At 35.7% G+C, this 19,696-nt stretch overlaps 1 protein-coding gene across 3 annotated transcripts in view; it reads left to right on the top strand.

Annotated features, from left to right (window-relative positions):
• ASAH2 (N-acylsphingosine amidohydrolase 2) overlaps nucleotides 1-19,696 on the top strand; it is a 123,264-nt gene that overhangs the window by 92,233 nt on the left and 11,335 nt on the right. For all 3 annotated transcript variants that reach the window (XM_021072693.1, XM_021072694.1, XM_005671250.3), the window contains 5 exons: nucleotides 24-119; nucleotides 3,039-3,134; nucleotides 5,206-5,352; nucleotides 15,271-15,330; nucleotides 18,870-18,958. In XM_021072693.1, coding sequence (XP_020928352.1) covers nucleotides 24-119; nucleotides 3,039-3,134; nucleotides 5,206-5,352; nucleotides 15,271-15,330; nucleotides 18,870-18,958 — 488 coding nt within the window. The remainder of the gene's footprint in view (nucleotides 1-23; nucleotides 120-3,038; nucleotides 3,135-5,205; nucleotides 5,353-15,270; nucleotides 15,331-18,869; nucleotides 18,959-19,696) is intronic.

Raw genomic sequence — 19,696 nt, 5'->3', positions numbered from 1 at the left:
TTGGGTTCTCCCTTTCCCCCGAGGAATTTGCAACTTACGGGATGCCAAATATGACCGTTGTTGTTTCGGGTCTATGCAATGTATATACACACTACATTACCACCTATGAAGAATATCAGGTAAAGTAAAAAGTTATCACTTAAATGAATTATACCCTGGTGAAGACTATTGTGTCAAATGCAGATTTTCTTTCTAGACTCCTTTACTCTTGTTTTTTATTTTTCTTTCATGTTTTATATTTAACACTTTTTTATTTACCTGTTCATTGTCAAAATACACTATGTCATATTTTTAGGAGACGATTTTGTTTTAAGGTAAGTAAGAGAATGATAAGCCAGAGGTTGTATTTGGGAGTTCTAGGTTTATCATTTCCAAGTTGAGGTCAGAATTCTAGTCTCATTGAGTTCTACTTTCCCTGAAATAAATTGTTTTGTCAGGGGCACTGATAATAAGCTTGGGTGATGGAATACAACATTTCTAACTCTATCCATGATGCTTCTGATGCCTTAAGCTTTTGTACAACCTGGAAAAACCCCCATTGATAGCTACTATTTTTTGAATGCTCTAGCTAAGCACCTTGCAAATGTGATCTTAAGTAATCCTCCCAATTAGCCCTGACTGAAGTAGGGTATTATTATATCCATGATACAGTTTAAGAAACAGCCTCAAAAAAATATAGGGAGGCTCTTGGCTAGTGATGTTTTTTGTTTACCAACAGTACAGAAAGTTAGCACAAGTACGTTTAAACAACATTAGTTAAAAAAGTGAAAACAGTGTGGAGTTCCATGATCAGTGGCTTTTAATATATCTGCTGGCATAATTTGGAAATCCACACCGTGGCACACAGGTTACCCCTTTATAAACAGTCAGTAATTCCAGTAGTACAGTCTGTCCTGCTGTCCTTTATTGATTTCACTGAAGGACTCTGCCTTCTAGGAAATCCTGTGGAACAAAAGTTCTTAATTGGGGTAAACTTAGATGGGAATAAGTTTTTGTTTATCCAATTTTCATTCTTCTCTAGGTGTTACTTAGCATTTCTTTCAATTATGAATGCACATAGCAAGTGACAAGAATATTAGCTGTGCCTCTGACTTTTTCACCAATAGAAACCGTATATATTTTTCATACCACATATAGTTATTGCAGATCTGGAAATATCTTGAACGTTCATTGCTATTTTAAAATCACAATATTTATTTATTTATTTTTATTTTTTTTTATTTAGTTACTTTTCTAATCATTATGCTCCATAATGATTTTTATTTTTTCCATTATAACTGGTTTACAGTGTTCTATCAATTTTCTACTGTACCAGTAGTTATTAGATCTGCTACTAGATCTTGTTATTCAACAGCATAACACAAGATGTTTTATTGTATTATGATGTTATGTAGAAACACAAACATCAAGCTATCACAAAATTGATTTATTTTTTATTTTAGTCTAATGAGTTTCCTTTGTCAACCATGTGTATTTTATTTTATGCTGTTAGAAATATTACTCTGAGAGGGGTCCACAGGTCTCAATGGACTGCCAAAGGAATCCATGGCACAAATAAAGTTAGGACCTCTTACTAGCTTGTCTCGTGGTTTAGGGACATGCAAAGATTAATACTAATTATTTAATTCATTCATTTAACAGATGCATTTTGGGAAAGATACTGTACTAGACACTATTGGAGCATAACAATGAATAAGAATCTGCTCCTGCCCTCAAGACCTTTAGAATTTATGGTTTAGTAAAAGACATAAAAGAAAGCAGATGATTCCATTTCTGTGAAAGAGATGAGCAAGGTGATATGAAAACAAGGAGAAGGCGCACCAGTTTAGGCTAGATATTGGAGGTTGGGGACTGGCATATTTTCACAAAAATGCAACAATTGTCTGATTTCTTGAGAGTGAAAAAGGTCTAATTTAAGGAAATGAAAGTTAGGAAAAGCGTTCCATACTGAGGGGGTTATGTATGCAAAGGTCCAGAGGGGCAGCCGTGCTATATTTAAGGGACCATAATTAGTTGAGTAGTATGGCATAAGCATGATGAGGGTAGTGAGATAGTGGCTAGACTGCAAGGCAAGGTTTAGTCAGTGGAAAGTCTTTTATGCTAGGCTACAGAGCTCTGACTCCATAAGGAAGGTTTCAGGGAACTGCAGGATATTTCAAAGGAAGGAATGCTCTGATGAAATCTGTGATTTAGAAAGGTCATTGGGATGGCAGTATAGACAGTGAATTGGAAGGGCAAGCATGGAGGCAGAGAACTGATTAAGAATCTGTAGTTATGATCTGGGTGAAAGCTAAGGGTTTGACCAAGGTAAAAGCAGTAAAGAAAAAGGACAATGAAAGCATTCAAAAGATTTTTAAGGAATAATGACTTAGAGACTTAAAGGATATGGGATGAAGGAGACAGAGGGCTCTAAGATAACTGCCAGATGATTCTGTCATGGGAGTCTGGAAGGATGGCCTTCACTGAGATGAAGAATGTTGCAGGGAAAAGCTGATATATTTGGAATGGTGAGTTTCATGTTAGATTTGATGAACTGGTTTTTCTGTGGAAAACCAAAGCCTTGGAGCTCAGGTAAAAAGAGATGCATTTGATTCTATTTTATAGTTCTATGATGGGTTAAATGCCCTTCTCCGGATAGTATCATCACCACCCAATTTATCCAGGAGTTACTGAGACTCATTTTTTCTCCCCCCCCCCCCCCGCCCGCTGTACTCCTTGGAGGGAAGCATTTATATTACAAGTAGTTAAAGTAGATATAATCTCAGGATCTATTACCCTTGCTCAGATTAAATGGACTGACAGTCCAAATGGCACAAACCAAGAGAATTTACTGCCTTTAACAAGTAGTTGATGGGAGCCATTTATTTTCACTAGTAAATGGAAATGTGCCCCCGATCTTTGTCAGAACTAGTCTTGAACTGTGTCAGTTTGGATTATGTGAGATGTTTAATCATCACCCCTCACCTAAAATGCAACACTTCTGTAAATGGATCAAAATATATGGAATGGTGTGTGACTCAGCTCTGCCTCTCCTGCAGGCTCAGCGGTATGAGGCAGCTTCCACAATTTATGGACCACATACTTTGTCTGCTTACATCCAGCTTTTCAAAGTTCTCGCGAAGGCCATTGCCACGGTAATCAAAAATTGTATGTTTGTATGTCTCAGGGATCGGGAGCTGCAGAGGGAAGCAAAAAAAGACCTTAGCTTTGAGTGTTCATTTTCTTTGAAAATCTTTACACTTAAAAATATTGTATCTGCAAGGTTTACCTAGAAAATGAACTGATTAAATAAATTCAGAATCAGTTAATTTGGTGGTAACCACTTTTGGTGGTTACCACTTTTTTTTTTCCATACATATTATCTCACATTATACTCACAGTCACCATAAGTATCATTTTCCCCCATTTTTCAGATGAGCAAATAAGTTCAGAGATGATAACTGATCAAGCTTAGTGTACCTGGGAGTCAAACCAGTTTTTTTCTAATCTTGGCCAGTTTCTTTCCAGTTGCTTTAGGAATTGAGTGGATTATAAATTCTGAGATGCTGTATTATGAACATATCTGAAATTGGGATGTGTCTTCTAATCAAAGGAATTTGACAATTATAATTAGTAGCATGTTTTTACTTTTCTTGTGGTTTAAAAGTAGTAGTAGTTATCATCAATAGAGCCTTAGATTTGATAAAGTACCACAGTATCTTGGAATGTACATACACATTGTATCTGCCTAAAATATGTACACCTAAACCAGTTTACTTAAAGGAAATCCACTTGTGGAAATCTTCCCTTTGGAATATAGTTTATATATGAAGCTGTACTCTGGTGTTGGAGGATTAGTCAATAAAGAGGATAAAGACCTTAAGGTAATAAATGGACCCCTATATAATCCGGCATAAGCCCCAGTAAAGGCTGTGAGACAATGATGGAATAACAAAGACAAGAAAGCCCTTTCAAAGAAAGAGCTTGGATATATTAAAGTGAAACAAATAAAACCGCTCTTTTGGTAGGCCAAAACAGTGAATATTGGTAATTTCATATCCCTCTGCCTAATTAGTTATTGACTATGTGTTTGAAGTCTCAGTCCAGGTATTTACTTAGGATATATTTTAATTATCTGGTTATGGTTTTATCATAATTTTCTTTTTAATTTTAGGTGTGATGCTTTTTTTCAAAGTAGAGCTATTTTTATTTTTCATCATAAAAGCTATAACTACTTATAAAAGTCTTCAGATTATACAGAAAAGTATAAACCTTTAATCCATCCCTAGAGATAACCACTGTTTACCTTTCATACAATTAGAGGTTTATAGTCCTTCCCATAGAAATAGAGTCATCAAGTTTTATAGTGATATTTAGAAAGAAAAGTGTGATTCATTTTGTGGAAATTTGTTTCACAATTTTATGGTTATGTATCTAAGACTATCTGTGTGATCTTGGGGGAAAAACACTGAGTATCTGCAAGCCTATTTTCCCATTTGCAAAATGGGAATGAGAACGAGTAGATTACATGGATGTTGTAAAGATTAAACATAGAAAGCAAGTATTAAAGTACATTAAATACCTATGAAGCGCCATTTAAAATTTGAAATTAGCATTTTGATGAGTCTATTAAAGGTAAATTTTGTGGAAAATATAGATTAAACCAGTCATGATGTAGGCTGATCTTAAGTTTTAAATTTAAAATATACTTATTACATCCTTTAATTAACATAGAGAAAGGTTTAGGAAAAAAACTTGATTTAATGACTTTGGATAAGAGAGGCTCAACACTTTTTAAAAATTAAAATAATAATTTAATTGTGTGTCACGTGACAAAGGCTTATCGTGTGTTAGGCTCCTGGCCAAAGTAATATTATTAAAGGCTGTTCCAAAATCTAAACTCATGTGGCATGATTCCTAGTTTACACTCTGGGTTATACTGCCTAGGAGAGTGAAAGTGTTGCCTGTGATCAAAACTTTCTTTTAGTGACAAAAGTTTAAATTATGGACATTGGGCTCATGTTTCAGCAAAGTTCCCCTCACATTTTGTTACAGTTGTTAGCTCTTTTGGCGAGGGAGAGAAAAAGTAGGTGTGTGTGTGTTTGTGTGTGCACACGCACGCATGTGTGCATGCTTTAATGAAGGCATTTTGGGGGGGTTGGTTCTGGGGAGAGGGTCTTTGCCTCTACACTGTATGTTCCTCTAAGCAAATTCCCTCTATTCTAGGGCACTGTAGCCAACCTGAGCACAGGTCCAGAGCCTCCATTTTTCAAACAACTGATCAACACATTAATTCCTAATATTGTGGATAGAGCACCTACAGGCAAACATTTTGGGGATGTCCTGCAGCCAGTGAACCCTACATACAGAATGGTAAGACTCACACAGAGGTCCCGGGATCCTTTGGAAATCAGTGTTTGGAAATGGGGGGGAAGATATTGTTTAATGTCACCACCTGCCTCAAATCATGCCACAGACCAGCTGTTAGCAACAAAAATTTTGAAAATTGTTCATATCTCTGCAGAGGCTCTGCAAACATGACAAAGAGGAAATGTTTATTTTTTCAGGTGGTAATTATGGAAAACTGAATTTCTAAAATTTAAATTATTCCTTTTCTTTTTAAAGGGATAGTCATGGAACCATTCATCTCAGCATAGTAAAAGTGTCTCTTAAATTAAGGATAGGGAAAACACAGAAATGAAGCTATATTTCTACCTCTACTATTTTATACTGACCTCGTGTCCTGCAACTTGGCTAAATCATTTATTAGTTCCAGTGGTATAGATTTTTTGGTATAGTTTGCTTAGAAATTTCTATCTATGCTATACATAGATACCATCTGTGAATAAAAACAGATTTGCTTATTCTGGTTTGAATTTCTTTCCTGAATGCATTTTATTTTTTTCCTTTTTGCATTGGTTAGAGTCTCCAAGACAATGCTGAAAAGAAGTTGTAAGAATGGACATCTTGTCTTGTTTCTAATCTTAGGAGGAAAATTATTCAGTCATTAGGTACAATGCTTTCTTTAGAATTTTTTTTTTGTGTGTGTGTGTCTTGTTTGGGCACATGGAGGTTCCCAGGCCAGGGGTCCATTTGGAGCTGTAGCCACTGGCCTATGCCACAGCTACAGCAATGCCAGATCTGAGCCATGTCTGTGACCTACACCACAGCTCACAGCCAGATCCTTAACCCACTGAGTGAGGCCAGGGATCAAACCTGCAGCCTCATGGATGCTAGTCAGATTCTTTTCTGCTGAGCCATGATGGGAATTCCTTTAGAATTTTTGTAGATGCCCTTTATCATGTTGAAAAAGTTTCCTTCTATGTCTAGTTTATTGAGAGCTTTTATAAAGAAAGAATATTGAATTTTTTCAAATGCTTTCTGTGCCTATGGAGGTGATCATGTGGTTTTTGTTTTTTATTCTGTTAATAGGGTGTATTGCATTAGTTGATTTTCAGATATTAAATAAATACCCTTTAGTCATGGTGTATAACACATTTTACATGTTGTTAAACTTGGTTTGCTGATATTTTTCTAAAGAGTTTTGTACTCATGTCCATGAGGGGCCTTTGTATTCTTCTTTTCTTGTGTTGTCATTGTCTGCCCTTGGTATCAGGGGAACATTGGATTCAAAGAATGAGTAGGACATATTTCCTCTTGTATTTTCTGAAATTGTATGTAAAAGATTGGTGCTATTGCTTCTTTAAAAATTGCATCAGGTTTACCAGCAAAGTCACTTGTATTTGGGCTTCTCTCTCTCTCTCTCTTTTTTATTATAGTTGATTTATACTGTTGTGCCAATTTCTGCTGTACAGCACAGTGACCCAGTCATTGATGTATATACTCTTTTTCTCATACTATCTTCCATTATGTTCTATTTCAAGGGATTGGATACATGCTTCTTTTTGGGGCAAAATTTTTAATCGCTAGTTCAGTTCTTTACTTGTTTTAGGCCTATTCAGATTTTCTATTTTTTCTTGAGTCTTTCTGGGAGTTTAATTTGCTTTTAGGAATTTTCTCATTTCATGTAATTGTCTAATGTGTTGGGATAAACTTGTTTACAGTATTCCCTTACAATTCTTTTAATTTCGGTAAGGTCGATAACGTTGTCCCCTTTTCTTCCTTATTTTGCTGACTTGCGCCTTCAAAGAGCCATCTAGCTTTTAGCTTCACCGATTTTATCTATTGTTTTTCTATTTTGTTGATTTTTGCTCTAGTGTTTAATTTCCTTCCTTATGCCTGCTTTGATTTTATTTTGCTCTTCTTCTAATTTCTTAATTAAGGTGGATGCTAAAGTTATTTTTATGTATTAGTATAATTTTTAAATTTCTCTCTCTCTTTTTTTTAAACTATGTATATTTTTAGCTATTTTTCTAGTAATTATTTTAGGGACTTGAAAAAGAACTCTGCTTCTTCTCTCAGCATTCCACTCTGAATACTTGTGCTAGCCAGATGTGTGAAGTTTTTCCCCACCCAGTGATTCTCTAATTCTCTGTGGACACCAGTTTGATGTCCTGTAGTTCCCTTCAATTCTGATGCTATTTACATGGAGTTGGTACAGACCCCATAGGTTAAAGGCATTTCCCACAATACTGCATGCTCCCCCCATTCCCCATATACATATATTTCAGACACCAATGGAAAATCCAAGTTGTCACCTGTGCTTCTAATAGCCTGGCTATAAACTGGAGATTCACATGACCCCCTCCTCAGACTTAATTTTCTAGAACAGATCACAGAATTTAGGAAAATAACTTACTTACTAGGTTAACAGAATATTATAACAAAATACAAGTCAGGAAAAATCAATGGAAAAGATGCATAGGACAAGTTATGGGGGAAGGATTGCAGAATTCCCATGCCCCCTCCAGGATGCCACCTTCCCAGAATGTCCATGTATTCACCATCCTGGAAGCTCTCCAAACCTTGAACTTGAGGGATTTTTATGGAGGCATGATTGACTAAATCATTGGACATTGGTAGTTAACTCAACCTTCATTTCCTTCCTCCTCTGGAGATCAGAGGGTTGGAGTCGAAAGTTCTAACCTCTAGTCACATGGTTTGTTCCCCTGAGAACTAGCCCGCATCTTAAGGTTATCCTGAAGAGTCCAGCCACCAGTCATCTTATTAGCACACAAAAAGACACACCTTAGAGATTTCAGGGTTTTAGGAGCTGTGTGCCAGGAAATGGAGACATAACACACATAGGTAGATTATCTATCTATCTATCTATCTATCTATCTATCTATCTATCTATCTATCTATCTATCATGTCACAAGCTTGTAATGTGCATCTTAACTAATAACAGCCTACTTTAATATAATACCAACTTAATTCCAAAAAATATAAAAAATATTTTTCCAATATATTTCTTCCTTTCCTATCTTTTATGATATTAAAATTATCACATATTGCATCTATATATAAATGTAATGCAGTATTATAATTCTTGTTTTATACAATCTTATTTCTTTTAAAGACATTAAAAAAGATATGAAAAAGCAAATTTACAGAATTTTTTATCTCCATATTTATCAGTTCTGGTGCTCTTTCTTTTTTAAGAATTTGAATTACCATCTAGGATGATTTTCTCTCAGCCTGAAGGATTTTTAGTATTTCTTATAAGATGGTTATGCTAACAACAAATTCTCTCAGCCCTTGTTTATCTGGAGTAGATTTATTTTATTTTTGAAAAATAATTTTGCTGCATTCTTGATTGAAAACATTTTTCTTTTATCTCTTCAAATTTGTTATCCTCTTGCTACTTAGGTCCTTCACTTTCTAATGAAAAGTCAATTGTTAATTTTATTGTAGAAATGAGCCATTTTTCCCTTGCTGCTTTCAAGATTTTCTACCACCAGTGTGCTATAATATATCTAAATGTAAATCACTTTAGGTAATATTCATTGAATCCCTAACCCTAACCCTAACCCTTTTTTTTGGTTTTGTTTTGTTTTGTTTTGTTGTGTTTTTTTTTAATTTAGGGCTGCACCTGCAGCATATGGAAGTTCTCAGGCCAGGGAGTGAATTGGAGCTATAGCTGCAGGCCTACACCACAGCCACAGCAATGCCAGATCCAAGCCACATCTGCAATCTATACCACAGCTCACAGCAATGCTGGATCCTTAGCCCACTGAGTAAGGCCAGGGATTGAACTGGCAACCTCATGGATACTAGCTGGGTTTGTTACCACTGAGCCACAATGGGAACTCCAAAATCTGGGAATTTTTAAGCCATTATTTTTTCAAAATTTTTTTTTGTTTTCTACTTTTCTTCTAATTTGAGGTTTTCTGTGTTGTGAATGTCAATATACTTGATATTGTCCCGCATATTTCTGAGGCTGTTAATTTTACATCAATATATATTTTTTACTCTATTTTTCATATAGGATAATTTATATTGGTAAATTCTAGCTCACTTATCCTTTATTCTGCATCTAACATTTGCTATTAAGCCCCTCTAGTGAATTTTTTATTTCAGTTTTTAAGTTCAACTCTAGAGAAAATTCTCTTCACTGAAGTTCTCTGTTAAATCATTATCACTATCCTTTCCTTTAGTTCTTTCAAAATGATCTGTATAAGTTCTTAGAACATTTTTATAACAGCTGCTTTGAAGTCTACATCACATCTAGGTCCACATCTGGGGACATGAAGAGGCAGTTTTGATTGCTTTTTCCCCTTAGTATCTGTGATACTTTCTTGTACGCGCATCTCATTTTTGTTGTAATTGTTCTTGGTTACTGCATAGTTTTTGGTATATTGCAGCACCTCTGCTTTTTTTTTTTTTTTTTTTTTTTTTTTTTTTTAGGGCCACACCCATGGCATATGGAGGTTCCTAGGCTAGGGGTCAAATCAGATCTATAGCCGCCGGTCTACACCACAGCCACAGAAACATGGGATCTGAGCTGGGTCTGTGACCTACACCACAGTTCACAGCAATGCTGGATCCTTAACTCACTGAGTGAGGCCAGGGATTGAACCCACAACCTCATGGTTCCTAGTTGGATTAGTTTCCACTATTGCAGCAACTCTGGATTCTAGCTTTGTCTCCCTCCTCCAGAGTTTTTATTATTTTCTTTGATGTTTATTTAAAACTTGACTAATTAGTAAAGTCTGTCTCTCTTGCAATATGTGGCTACTAATATTTTTGCTTAGTTTTAAAAAATTTTTAATTTTAAATTTGGCTCTTGTGTTCCTTCTGTAATTATAGAACTTAATGTTTAGCTGAATATTGGTCAAAATTTGTGCTTAGATGCCTCAAGGAATAAGGATTTCCATCTCTACTGATAGAAATGTGTGGTCTGGGGTATGCATTCAAACTTCAGACCATTTTTCAGTTTTCCCCAGATTTCCGTTTCTCTTGGGCTCTCTTATATCTCCTCTGCACCTACACCCAGATTTCACTGACTAGGGATATATGAGTGACTTGGGCCTGCTCTATTCTTTTGTATGTAAGCTCACAGCTTCTGGTCAGTCTGAAATAGGAAAAGAGCTTATTAAGACCGTGATTATTATCTTACCTCCCCCAAAACTATTAAAGCACCAACAAGTTCACTACTCTAGCCACTATCTCTCCATATTTGCTTCCACTGGGATTACAACTTTAAATGGCTATGTTTTGAATCAAATGAATTCTTTTCTGCAGTGGCAGAAAAATTGTTGATTTCTCAGCCATCCCTACTCTGCTTGAATAGGGAACTACAGTAACACAGAGGATGAGAATGGTCCTGATGGGAAGATCAAAGGCTTGTACTATATGTACCCTAAGTTTAGGAGTTTTCATGGACAAAGATTTTTCAGTTTTTGTTGATATTTGAAGTGCTAAAGTGATTATTTTTGACAGTTTTGTCTATATATCTAGTTGCTTTTGAGGGAGAAGACATACTGACCTCCTCACTCTGTCATGTCAGAAGTGCCTGTTGTAGACCACTCCCGTTTGAAGTGGCATGTTTTATCTGTAGGGGGGTTGTCTCTCATTATTAACATGAGTGTGAGTGAATAGGACATTGTGACCATGGGGAAAAAATAAAGGACAAGAACACTTTTAAGGATTAGGACATTTTGGCTAACCAGATACCAGACGTAAATTTTATTTTTCAGATGAACTGTGATATTGGCTTCAGGGATGATTGCTCTTTATGAAGGATTTAGTGATTTTTGCAGAAAATTCTAATTGATTGCTGTTGTTGAAACATTTTGCTAAGCATTGGTAAGATGGGATAATTTGGTAATCTCACTGGTAAAAATGAAGAAAAGGAAAAAAAATAAACTGATGATAGTCATTCAGGGAATTTAACAGTAAAGTAAATAATTGAGCAACATTATCTCTGTTTAGAGAGTCATCATCAATTCTGAATCCATGGGATATTTTTATTAAAAATATTTTTAATGTGAACTGAGTCTTGGAGGATGAGTAGGAATTTGCAAGCCCATTAGGACCTATTACCATCTGTAGGTGTATAGACTATGGAAGACTTAAGGTGGAACAGCAGGTGGGAACTTACTTGTAAAATGTCTTCTGTACCATGGTAAGTCATAGGAAGATTGTTTGTTAGTTTGTTAGTAAAACAATATTTTTATTGATGTACAGTTGACATGCAATAAACTACATATTTAAATTGTACAATTTGGTAAGTTTTGATTATTAAGGCCATTTATTTTTTCTTGAGTGATCTTTAGTAGTTTCTATATCTCAAGTAATTTGTCCCTTTCATTTTATCTAAGTTATTTGAATTTGTGGGCAGGAAGGCATTGGCAGTTTTTCCTTATTATCTTTTAAATATCTATGGAATCTGTATTGATGTCACTGTTTTCTTCCTGGAACTGATAATTTATGCCTTCTGTTTTTTGTTTTTTGTTTTTTTTTCTTTTTCTTTGAGCATTCTGAAAATTGGTGTTATTCCATTTATCTGGTCTTTGTTTCTTGCCATATATTTTACTTTTATATAATTTATGGATCCCACCATTGATCTTTTTTTACTTTAAACAGTAGATTGTTTTTAAAAGAGATTTAAATAATAAGAATGTATTTATTCACACTTTAGCAATTTCTAGGGCCCTTCACTTCTTTTTGTAAGTCGAAATTTCCATCTATTGTCATTTTCTGTTTGCTCCAAGGACTTCCTTTAATCTTTTTTTCTTCTTTTATACATTTAAAAAGTGTTTATTTTACTTCCTTTTTTAAAGAATATTTTTACTATTTATGGAATTCTTAGCTGTTTTTGTCTTTTAGGACCTTAAGATGTTTCTCTATTTTCTTCTGGTTTGCCTTGTTTTTAATGAAGAAAATTTGCTGTCATCCTTATATATGTTCTTCTCTGTGTAATGTGTCTTTTTTCCCCTCTTACTGCTTTTAGAATTTTTTTTTTCTTTTCTTTTTTTTTATTTTCCCACTGTACAGCAAGGGGGTCAGGTTATCCTTACATGTATACATTGCAATTACAGTTTTTCCCCCACCCTTTCTTCTGTTGCAACATGAGTATCTAGACATAGTTCTTGTGGGCTTATCAGACACAACCTAGAATAGATTTACAAGGAGATCCTGCTGAATAGCATCGAGCACTATGCTTTTAGAATTTTTATCTTTATTTCTAGTTTCAAGCAATTTAATTTTAAGGCTCCCCGATGTCATTTTCTTTATGTTCCTTGTGCTTAGGGTTCATTGAACATCTTGAATTTGTGGCCTTATAATTTTAGAAAATTTGGAAAAAAATTTGGCCCTTATTTGTTCATTATTTTGTCTGCATTTCTTCCTCTTTTCTATATTTTTGGAACTCCAATTACCCATATATTAGCAGCTTGAGGTTTTTTCACAGCTCACTGCTGCTACATTTATTTTTCTCAGTCTTTTCCCTTTTCTTCTTAATTTTGTATGGTTTTTATTCCTATGACTTCAAATTGAGTAATATTTTCTTCTGCAACATCTAATTTGATAATTCCATCTAATGTATTTTCTTTATAGATCCTGTAGTTTTTATCTCTAGAGGTTTGGATTAAGTCTTTTTTTTTAAATAAAAATCTTCCACATGTCTACTTATAATGTTCACTTTTTCTGCTAGCTTTTTGAACGTACAGAATAGTTCTAAGAACTATTTCAGTGACCTTGTCTATTAATTCTATCACCTAATTCATTCATGGGTCACTTTCGATTGGGAGTTTTCTCACTATGAGAAGTGCTTTTCTTTCCTTTGTACACCTGATAATTTAGATGTCAGACATCACTAATTTTATTTTGTTAGATGCTAGATGTTTTTCTTTTCCCATAAATATTTTTGAGCTCTGTTTCATGGTGTTGTTAAGTTACTTGGAAAGAGATTGATCTTTTGGAGACTTAGTGAACTTTTATGCAGGACCAGAGCCACTTTCATTCTTGGGAAAATCACTCCACTATACACTTGAGGTAGAACTGTTTTGAATTATGAGGTTTCCCATTCTGGCTGGTGGGAACAGGAACGTTTCATAATTCTCTATGAACCTGAGATTTTCTCTCTAATTCTCCTCTTTCTTTCTTTCTTTCTTTCTTTTCCTTCTTTTCTTTGTTTGTCTTTTTAGGGCTGCATCTGCAGCATATGGAAGTTCCTAGGCTAAGGGTCAAATTGGAGCTATAACCGCTGGCCTATGCCACAGCCACAGCAACTCGGGATCTGCGCCTCATCTGCTGACCTACACCACGGCTCACACCAACACCAGATCCTTAACCAACTGAGTGAGGCCGGAGATTGATCCTGCCTCCTTATAGATTCTAGTCAAATTTGTTTTTGCTGAGCAATTGTGGAAACTCCTCTCTCTAATACTTTACAACAATTATTTTCCTAACTTCAGGTAGTTTCCTTATTGCATATGAGTTGAAGGGAGCCTTCTGCAAATCTCCAGAGTTCTCTTTCTCTGTAACTCTTCTCTCCACAGTTCTTTCTTTTCTGTTGCTCTACTCTGTGAACTTAGGACTATTTGGTCTTCCTGGACCTCCACATTTATACCCAACTTATGTGGCTTTGCTTGAATTATGAATCCTTGTGCTGTGGACTGAAACTCTCTGAAGGTATTAAGCTGGGACAATTGTAGGGCTCATCTTTTTCATTTTCTGTGACTCAAGGATCACTGTTTCCATGCCTATTGTCTTTAAAACCATTCTTTTTTGATATTTCCTCTTAAAATTTTATTGAGACAAGATGGGATATAAATATTCAAACAAAGAAACAATCAAACAATACAATTTTAAGTTCAGTTGATGATAGCAAATTGGTACAGCCACAATGAAAAACAGCATGAATATTCCTCAAAAACTTAAAAGCAAAACCACCACAATTCAGCAATACTACTTTGGGGCACACAATCCAGGGACATGAAATGAGTATCTCAAAAAAAATATACACATCCATGTTCATTTCAGCACCATTTGCAACAGCCAAGACAGGCAAACAACATAAGTGTCCACAGACCCAGGTGACTGGACAAGGAAAACCCAGTGTATGGCCACACACACACACACACACACACACACACTCTCACACATAGAACTAAAACAATTCTTTAATACATATTTGTCCAGTTTTTTTCAGTTGTTTCAAGTGGGAAGGTAGACGCACACTCTGTTAATCCATCTTGTATCTTTTACATGTAAATGTGTGTGTATATATCATCCATGGAAGGTTTCAGCTGTTCTTATTTAATTCAGTCCATCTCCTGAATATTTGTGAGAGGGAGGTGGATGAAAATATTGAAGACCGAAGAAGCCATTTTAATGTGCTATCTCCAATCTGAACTATATCTTTAAATAGTCATTATAGCTGAATCTAACAAAATCAAATTCACTGACCAAAAACTCTGAAGTAATTTGTTGGCAAAAACTCAGGTGTCCAGTATTACAAGGGTATTTTCTATAATAGTCTCAGAAGATAACTCATTTGAATAAATGGACTAGAATCTCTACAGGTACCCAGACTCCTAGAACATTTCATGAATAATGGTCCAACTAGGAGCATGGCGAAAATACTTTTTTTTTTTTTTTTGTCTTTTAGGACCACACCCATGGCGTATGGACATTCCCAGGCTAGGGATGAATTGGAGTTGCAGCTGCTGGCCTATGCCACAGCCACAGCATTGCGGGATCTGAGCCGTGTCTGAACTATACCACAGCTCATGGCAATGCCGGATCCCTGACCTATGGAGCAGGGCCAGGGATTGAACACGCATCCTCATGGGTACCAGTCAGATTCGTTTCCACTGTGCCACCACAGTAACTCTGCCAAAAATGCTTTTATTAGAACTCATAAAATAAGATTTTATTTTCAGGGAGAAGTTGTTGAAGTTGTATTTGTAGGTGCTAACCCGAAGAATTCAGCAGAAATCCTGGTAAGCACCAATTATTCTTTTTACAAATTTAGCCTTTTTAACCTTTTATTCACTTGAGTATCCCTATAGAGGTTAACAACATAAGGATAAAATGGTCCAGCCTGCTTTTCGTCTTATTTTGTGGGTATGAGAAAATTTTCAGTGGGAACAGTTAACATAGAGTTGAGTCTGGTCAGAAGGCCCACAGGAAACATTTAACTGGGCTCTTCTTAGGACCATGTATAACACAATGCATAGAGAATGGCATTGTCCCTTGAGGTGATAAAGATTTGAATACAATCCCATTTATGTATTCCAATTTTAAAACGCTACTGAATGTGGTAAAATAATCAAAGGGCATGAATGACGTGTATTTTCAGCTCCATCCAACCCCTCTTTGGCTCCTCTCCTCCTTTCTCCAGGACTTGTCATGCTGGTCCTGCCTCTACTCTTGTGGAATGATCATAGATCCCAGGATGGATGCTCTGCTGGCTTGGAGCCCTAGCCCCTGAGCGTTACTCTTTCTTGCCCTGGCCATTTCCCTACTCTCTGCTGCTGGCGCTGATAGCATGTTTATTGGTTAATCTTGAAAAATGACATAAGAAATATACATCCCTTGTAAAAACAGATAGTACAGAAGTGCTTAAAATAGAATGTGAAAGTACTTCTCTTTTCATAAAAATTTTCAGAAGTAATCATTGTTTGTTTTCGTTGTGTTTGTTTGCTTGTTTTGCTTTTTAGGGCTGCACCCATGGCATATGGAGGTTCCCAGCCTAGGGGTGGAATCCAAACTGTAGCTGCCAGCCTACGCCACAGCCACATCAATGCAGGATCTGAGCCACATCTGCAGCCTACACTACAGCTCACAGCAACGCTGAATCCTTAACCCACTGAGCGAGGCCAGGGATCAAACCTGCAATCTCATGGTTACTAGTCAGATTCGTTTCTGCTGAGCCATAAGGGGAACTCCAGAAGTAATCACCGTTAACAGTTTGTTGCATATCATTTGATACTTTTTTTTGTCATATATGGGTGTGTATATGACAAAATATATATGATATATAATATGTCTATATAGATATATATGTTGAAGTATATGTAAGATACCTATGATTAAACAAAATAATTTTATTCCTAACTCCCTTGGAATGTTCTTATAACTATACAAGCAATAACTAGACACAGTCTAGTTGTAAAACTTCAAACAACAAAGAAGTATATAGAGGAAAAAGAAAGTAGGTCTATGAAAGTGATTTCAAGGTCATATTTTTCACTCTGTCAGAGAATGCATTCTTCCCAGAGCCCCATTGTCACTTATAATCCAAAATACCTTCCTTCCAAATGGGCCTTCCTATTTCTGTTCATTAAAATATGATTATCACTGTGATAAAAATCAGGGCAATATGACATTGTCAAATATAATATTGGGGAAACATTTTCTACTGCTTGGGTAGTCAACATGCACCTGTTTGAAATAATTTCTCTAGACAGTTAAGCATGCCAGAATATTTACATGTTTACAACATTATTTTCTAAATATATTAAAGTGTTGAGCAAGACTGTAGGATTAGCCGTCGTTTGACTTCCTCAGGGTGGAGAATTACTATCATTGTTATTGCCATGGGAGAAACAGTGGACTAAAATGCTTAAAGTGTTATAATGATACAATTCATTTCTAAGAATGTCTTGGGACTTGGCATAAAAAATTTCTAGTATGTTTTATGATTCATAATCATCACATCCTCACCACTATTGATTAAATGCTTACTATTTGCAGGTACTGGGCTAAGTGCTTTACATACATAATCATGTGACTTTAATTTAATCCTCCCCATTACCCAGTGAGTTATGTTTTATTGTTTCTGTTTTATAGATAAACAAACTGAGGTCCTGAGAGATTAAGTTACTTGTATTAACTAACTGTATTTCTGGAAGAGATAAAGGTCGGGGGCAGGAAGAGGACAGTTACATAGTTCGCACATTTAGCATCCTAGCCTTTTTCTCTGATCTGTCATTGAGATTGATACACTAGAACCTACCTTCTATCCTAGTGCATTGAAGGCCTGCCCCAGTGTAACTCTGTCCTAAATGGCCACAAACAGTTTTCTTTGCAAGTCACTATGGATATGAAGACTTCTTTATTGAGTATAATCCATCATTTGAGTAATTAAAGAAGAGAAAAATAATCTCATGGCCCAGCTATACATGAGTGTTCTGTTCAGCTAGAGTTCGTTTAAACACCTGTAAATGACAGGTGTTAAGGGCTGTGATGGATAAAGGTGAATTAGACACAAGTCCTGTCCTTAAGTGCCATAGTCTAAATATTTTTAAGGAAAATTGGAGGTTTATGGCCCTTGTATCTTTTAATTTGTCATATTATTTAAATCTGTGCTTTATTTTAAGCTGAATTCTTGGATTAAAACAAATTACTATAAACCAATGTGGAAAATTTTATTTCCACTGGGAAAATAAAATCTGTTTAATGATGTGGTTTCTAGCAATCCATTATGACAAAAATATAAGGGTTGCTTTTAGCACCCCAGGAGTAGGAAGATTTATGCATCCTTTTCCATTCTTTCACTTGAGCAGATATATTTACTAATAACTTATTTACCTGGAACTGGAAAGATAAGGAAACTCTCCAGTTTTCCCTCCTAAATCATGAAGTGACTAGAAAAAGTCTTGGAATATTGATCGATAAACATATCATGAAAAGGCTCCCCAAGCTAAAGCCAATGAAATATGGCATATACTAAACAGAAATAAGTGTTTATGACCTACAAAAAGAAAACCTGTGCAATAATTTTATCATAGCTTTATTATCAATAGCCCCAAATGGAAAAAAAAAAAACCCATGTCCATCAATAATAGAATAAATAAGTAAATTGTGATATGGTCAATGGGATACTATGTGACAATAAAAAAACTATTATGCTTAAAAGATGAAAAAAGCCAGAAACAAAATTACGTATTGTATGATACTATTTATGTGAAATTCAAGAACAGGCAAAACTAACTCACGTAGGAGAATATCGAATTTCAGTGTCTTCATAGGAAGGGTGTTTTCTTTGGGAGAAGATGGGAAAACTTTCTCGAGTGCTCTATATTTCAAAACATTGATTTTGATAGTACACATAAAAATTCATCAAGCTGAACACTGAAAGTTTGCGCTTTTGAATGTAAGTTACCCCTCCATAAAAACAATGTCACTTTTAAAAAATGTCTTGGAAAGGTTGACTTATGCCTTTGCTAAATCTCGAGTTTTATTTCACTTTTTTTGGTCCTAATTTCTGAACTTTGCTATTAACTTTAAAATTATCCTTCATTCAGTTTTCTAAATAAAAGTCATGGTTTTTAATAGACCATGGTTAATTAACATTCTGAAGGCATTGCATAGAATGTTAAGAGGAACACCTAAGAATATGGATAAAATTCTAATACATATCACACCAGGCTTTGGGAAGTAAGCATTTGGTCAACAAGGAGTATATGGAGTATGTACATACAGGTTTCTTCTGTGACTGTGCAGTGTCTGATCAGTTATATTAATTGTACTGCAGACCCACCAGACCTTCCTCACTGTGGAGAAATATGAGGCCACTTCAGCAACATGGCAGATAGTGCACAATGATGCCTCCTGGGAGACTCGGTGAGCATGTCTATTGACTATTCTGTCTTTCAAACCCTGGAAAGAGTTGGTTAGTAGTGCAGAAAAGAAAAATGGGAAGACTGGTTCAGTACATGTTATTAATAATATATCAAATTCCCAAGAGGCCTTCTGACCACATGTAGTTGATTTATTAGATTTCATTTTCATCGAACTTTTCTATCAAACAGTGTAGTGGGTGCTTCTATAAGATTAGGGCCTAATGAGGTTATGACCTCCCTTATAAACATCTGTTAGTTTTGTCTTTTTCCATGGTCACAGACATTACCCCTAAAAGCTGGCTAGCCCTCCTGCAGAGTGGTTGAAAGCAGGTCTGCATGAAGGTGTTGAGATGGCTCTGTAGAGTCTGACTTTCCTTCTGGGAAAATAATGAGTCTATACCTAACATGTGTTGCTTATTTGTATATGGTCAATGATTCTTCATTTCCATTACTAAAACATAAGAAGCTTGGGTGTTTAATTCTTCCTGACCCAAGTAAGGAAGGACTACGCTTGTGGAGTTCCCTCAGAGAAATATAGCTCTGTGCCTTTTGTGATCACATACCTAAACTATACAGATAATTTGAAAATTTGAAAGTATATCTGGGGAGTTCCCGTCATGGCACAGTGGTTAAAGAATCTGACTAGGAACCATGAGGTTGCGGATTTGATTCCTGGCCTTGCTCAGTGGGTTAAGGATCTGGCATTGTTGTGAGCTGTGGTGTAGGTTGCAGACGTGGC

The sequence above is a fragment of the Sus scrofa genome, chromosome 14 (assembly GCF_000003025.6).
Source record: "Sus scrofa isolate TJ Tabasco breed Duroc chromosome 14, Sscrofa11.1, whole genome shotgun sequence".
In the NCBI taxonomy this organism is placed as follows: Eukaryota; Metazoa; Chordata; class Mammalia; order Artiodactyla; family Suidae; genus Sus; species Sus scrofa.
Note: the sequence above shows the minus strand (reverse complement) of the source record. Positions and strands in the feature narration are given on the sequence as shown.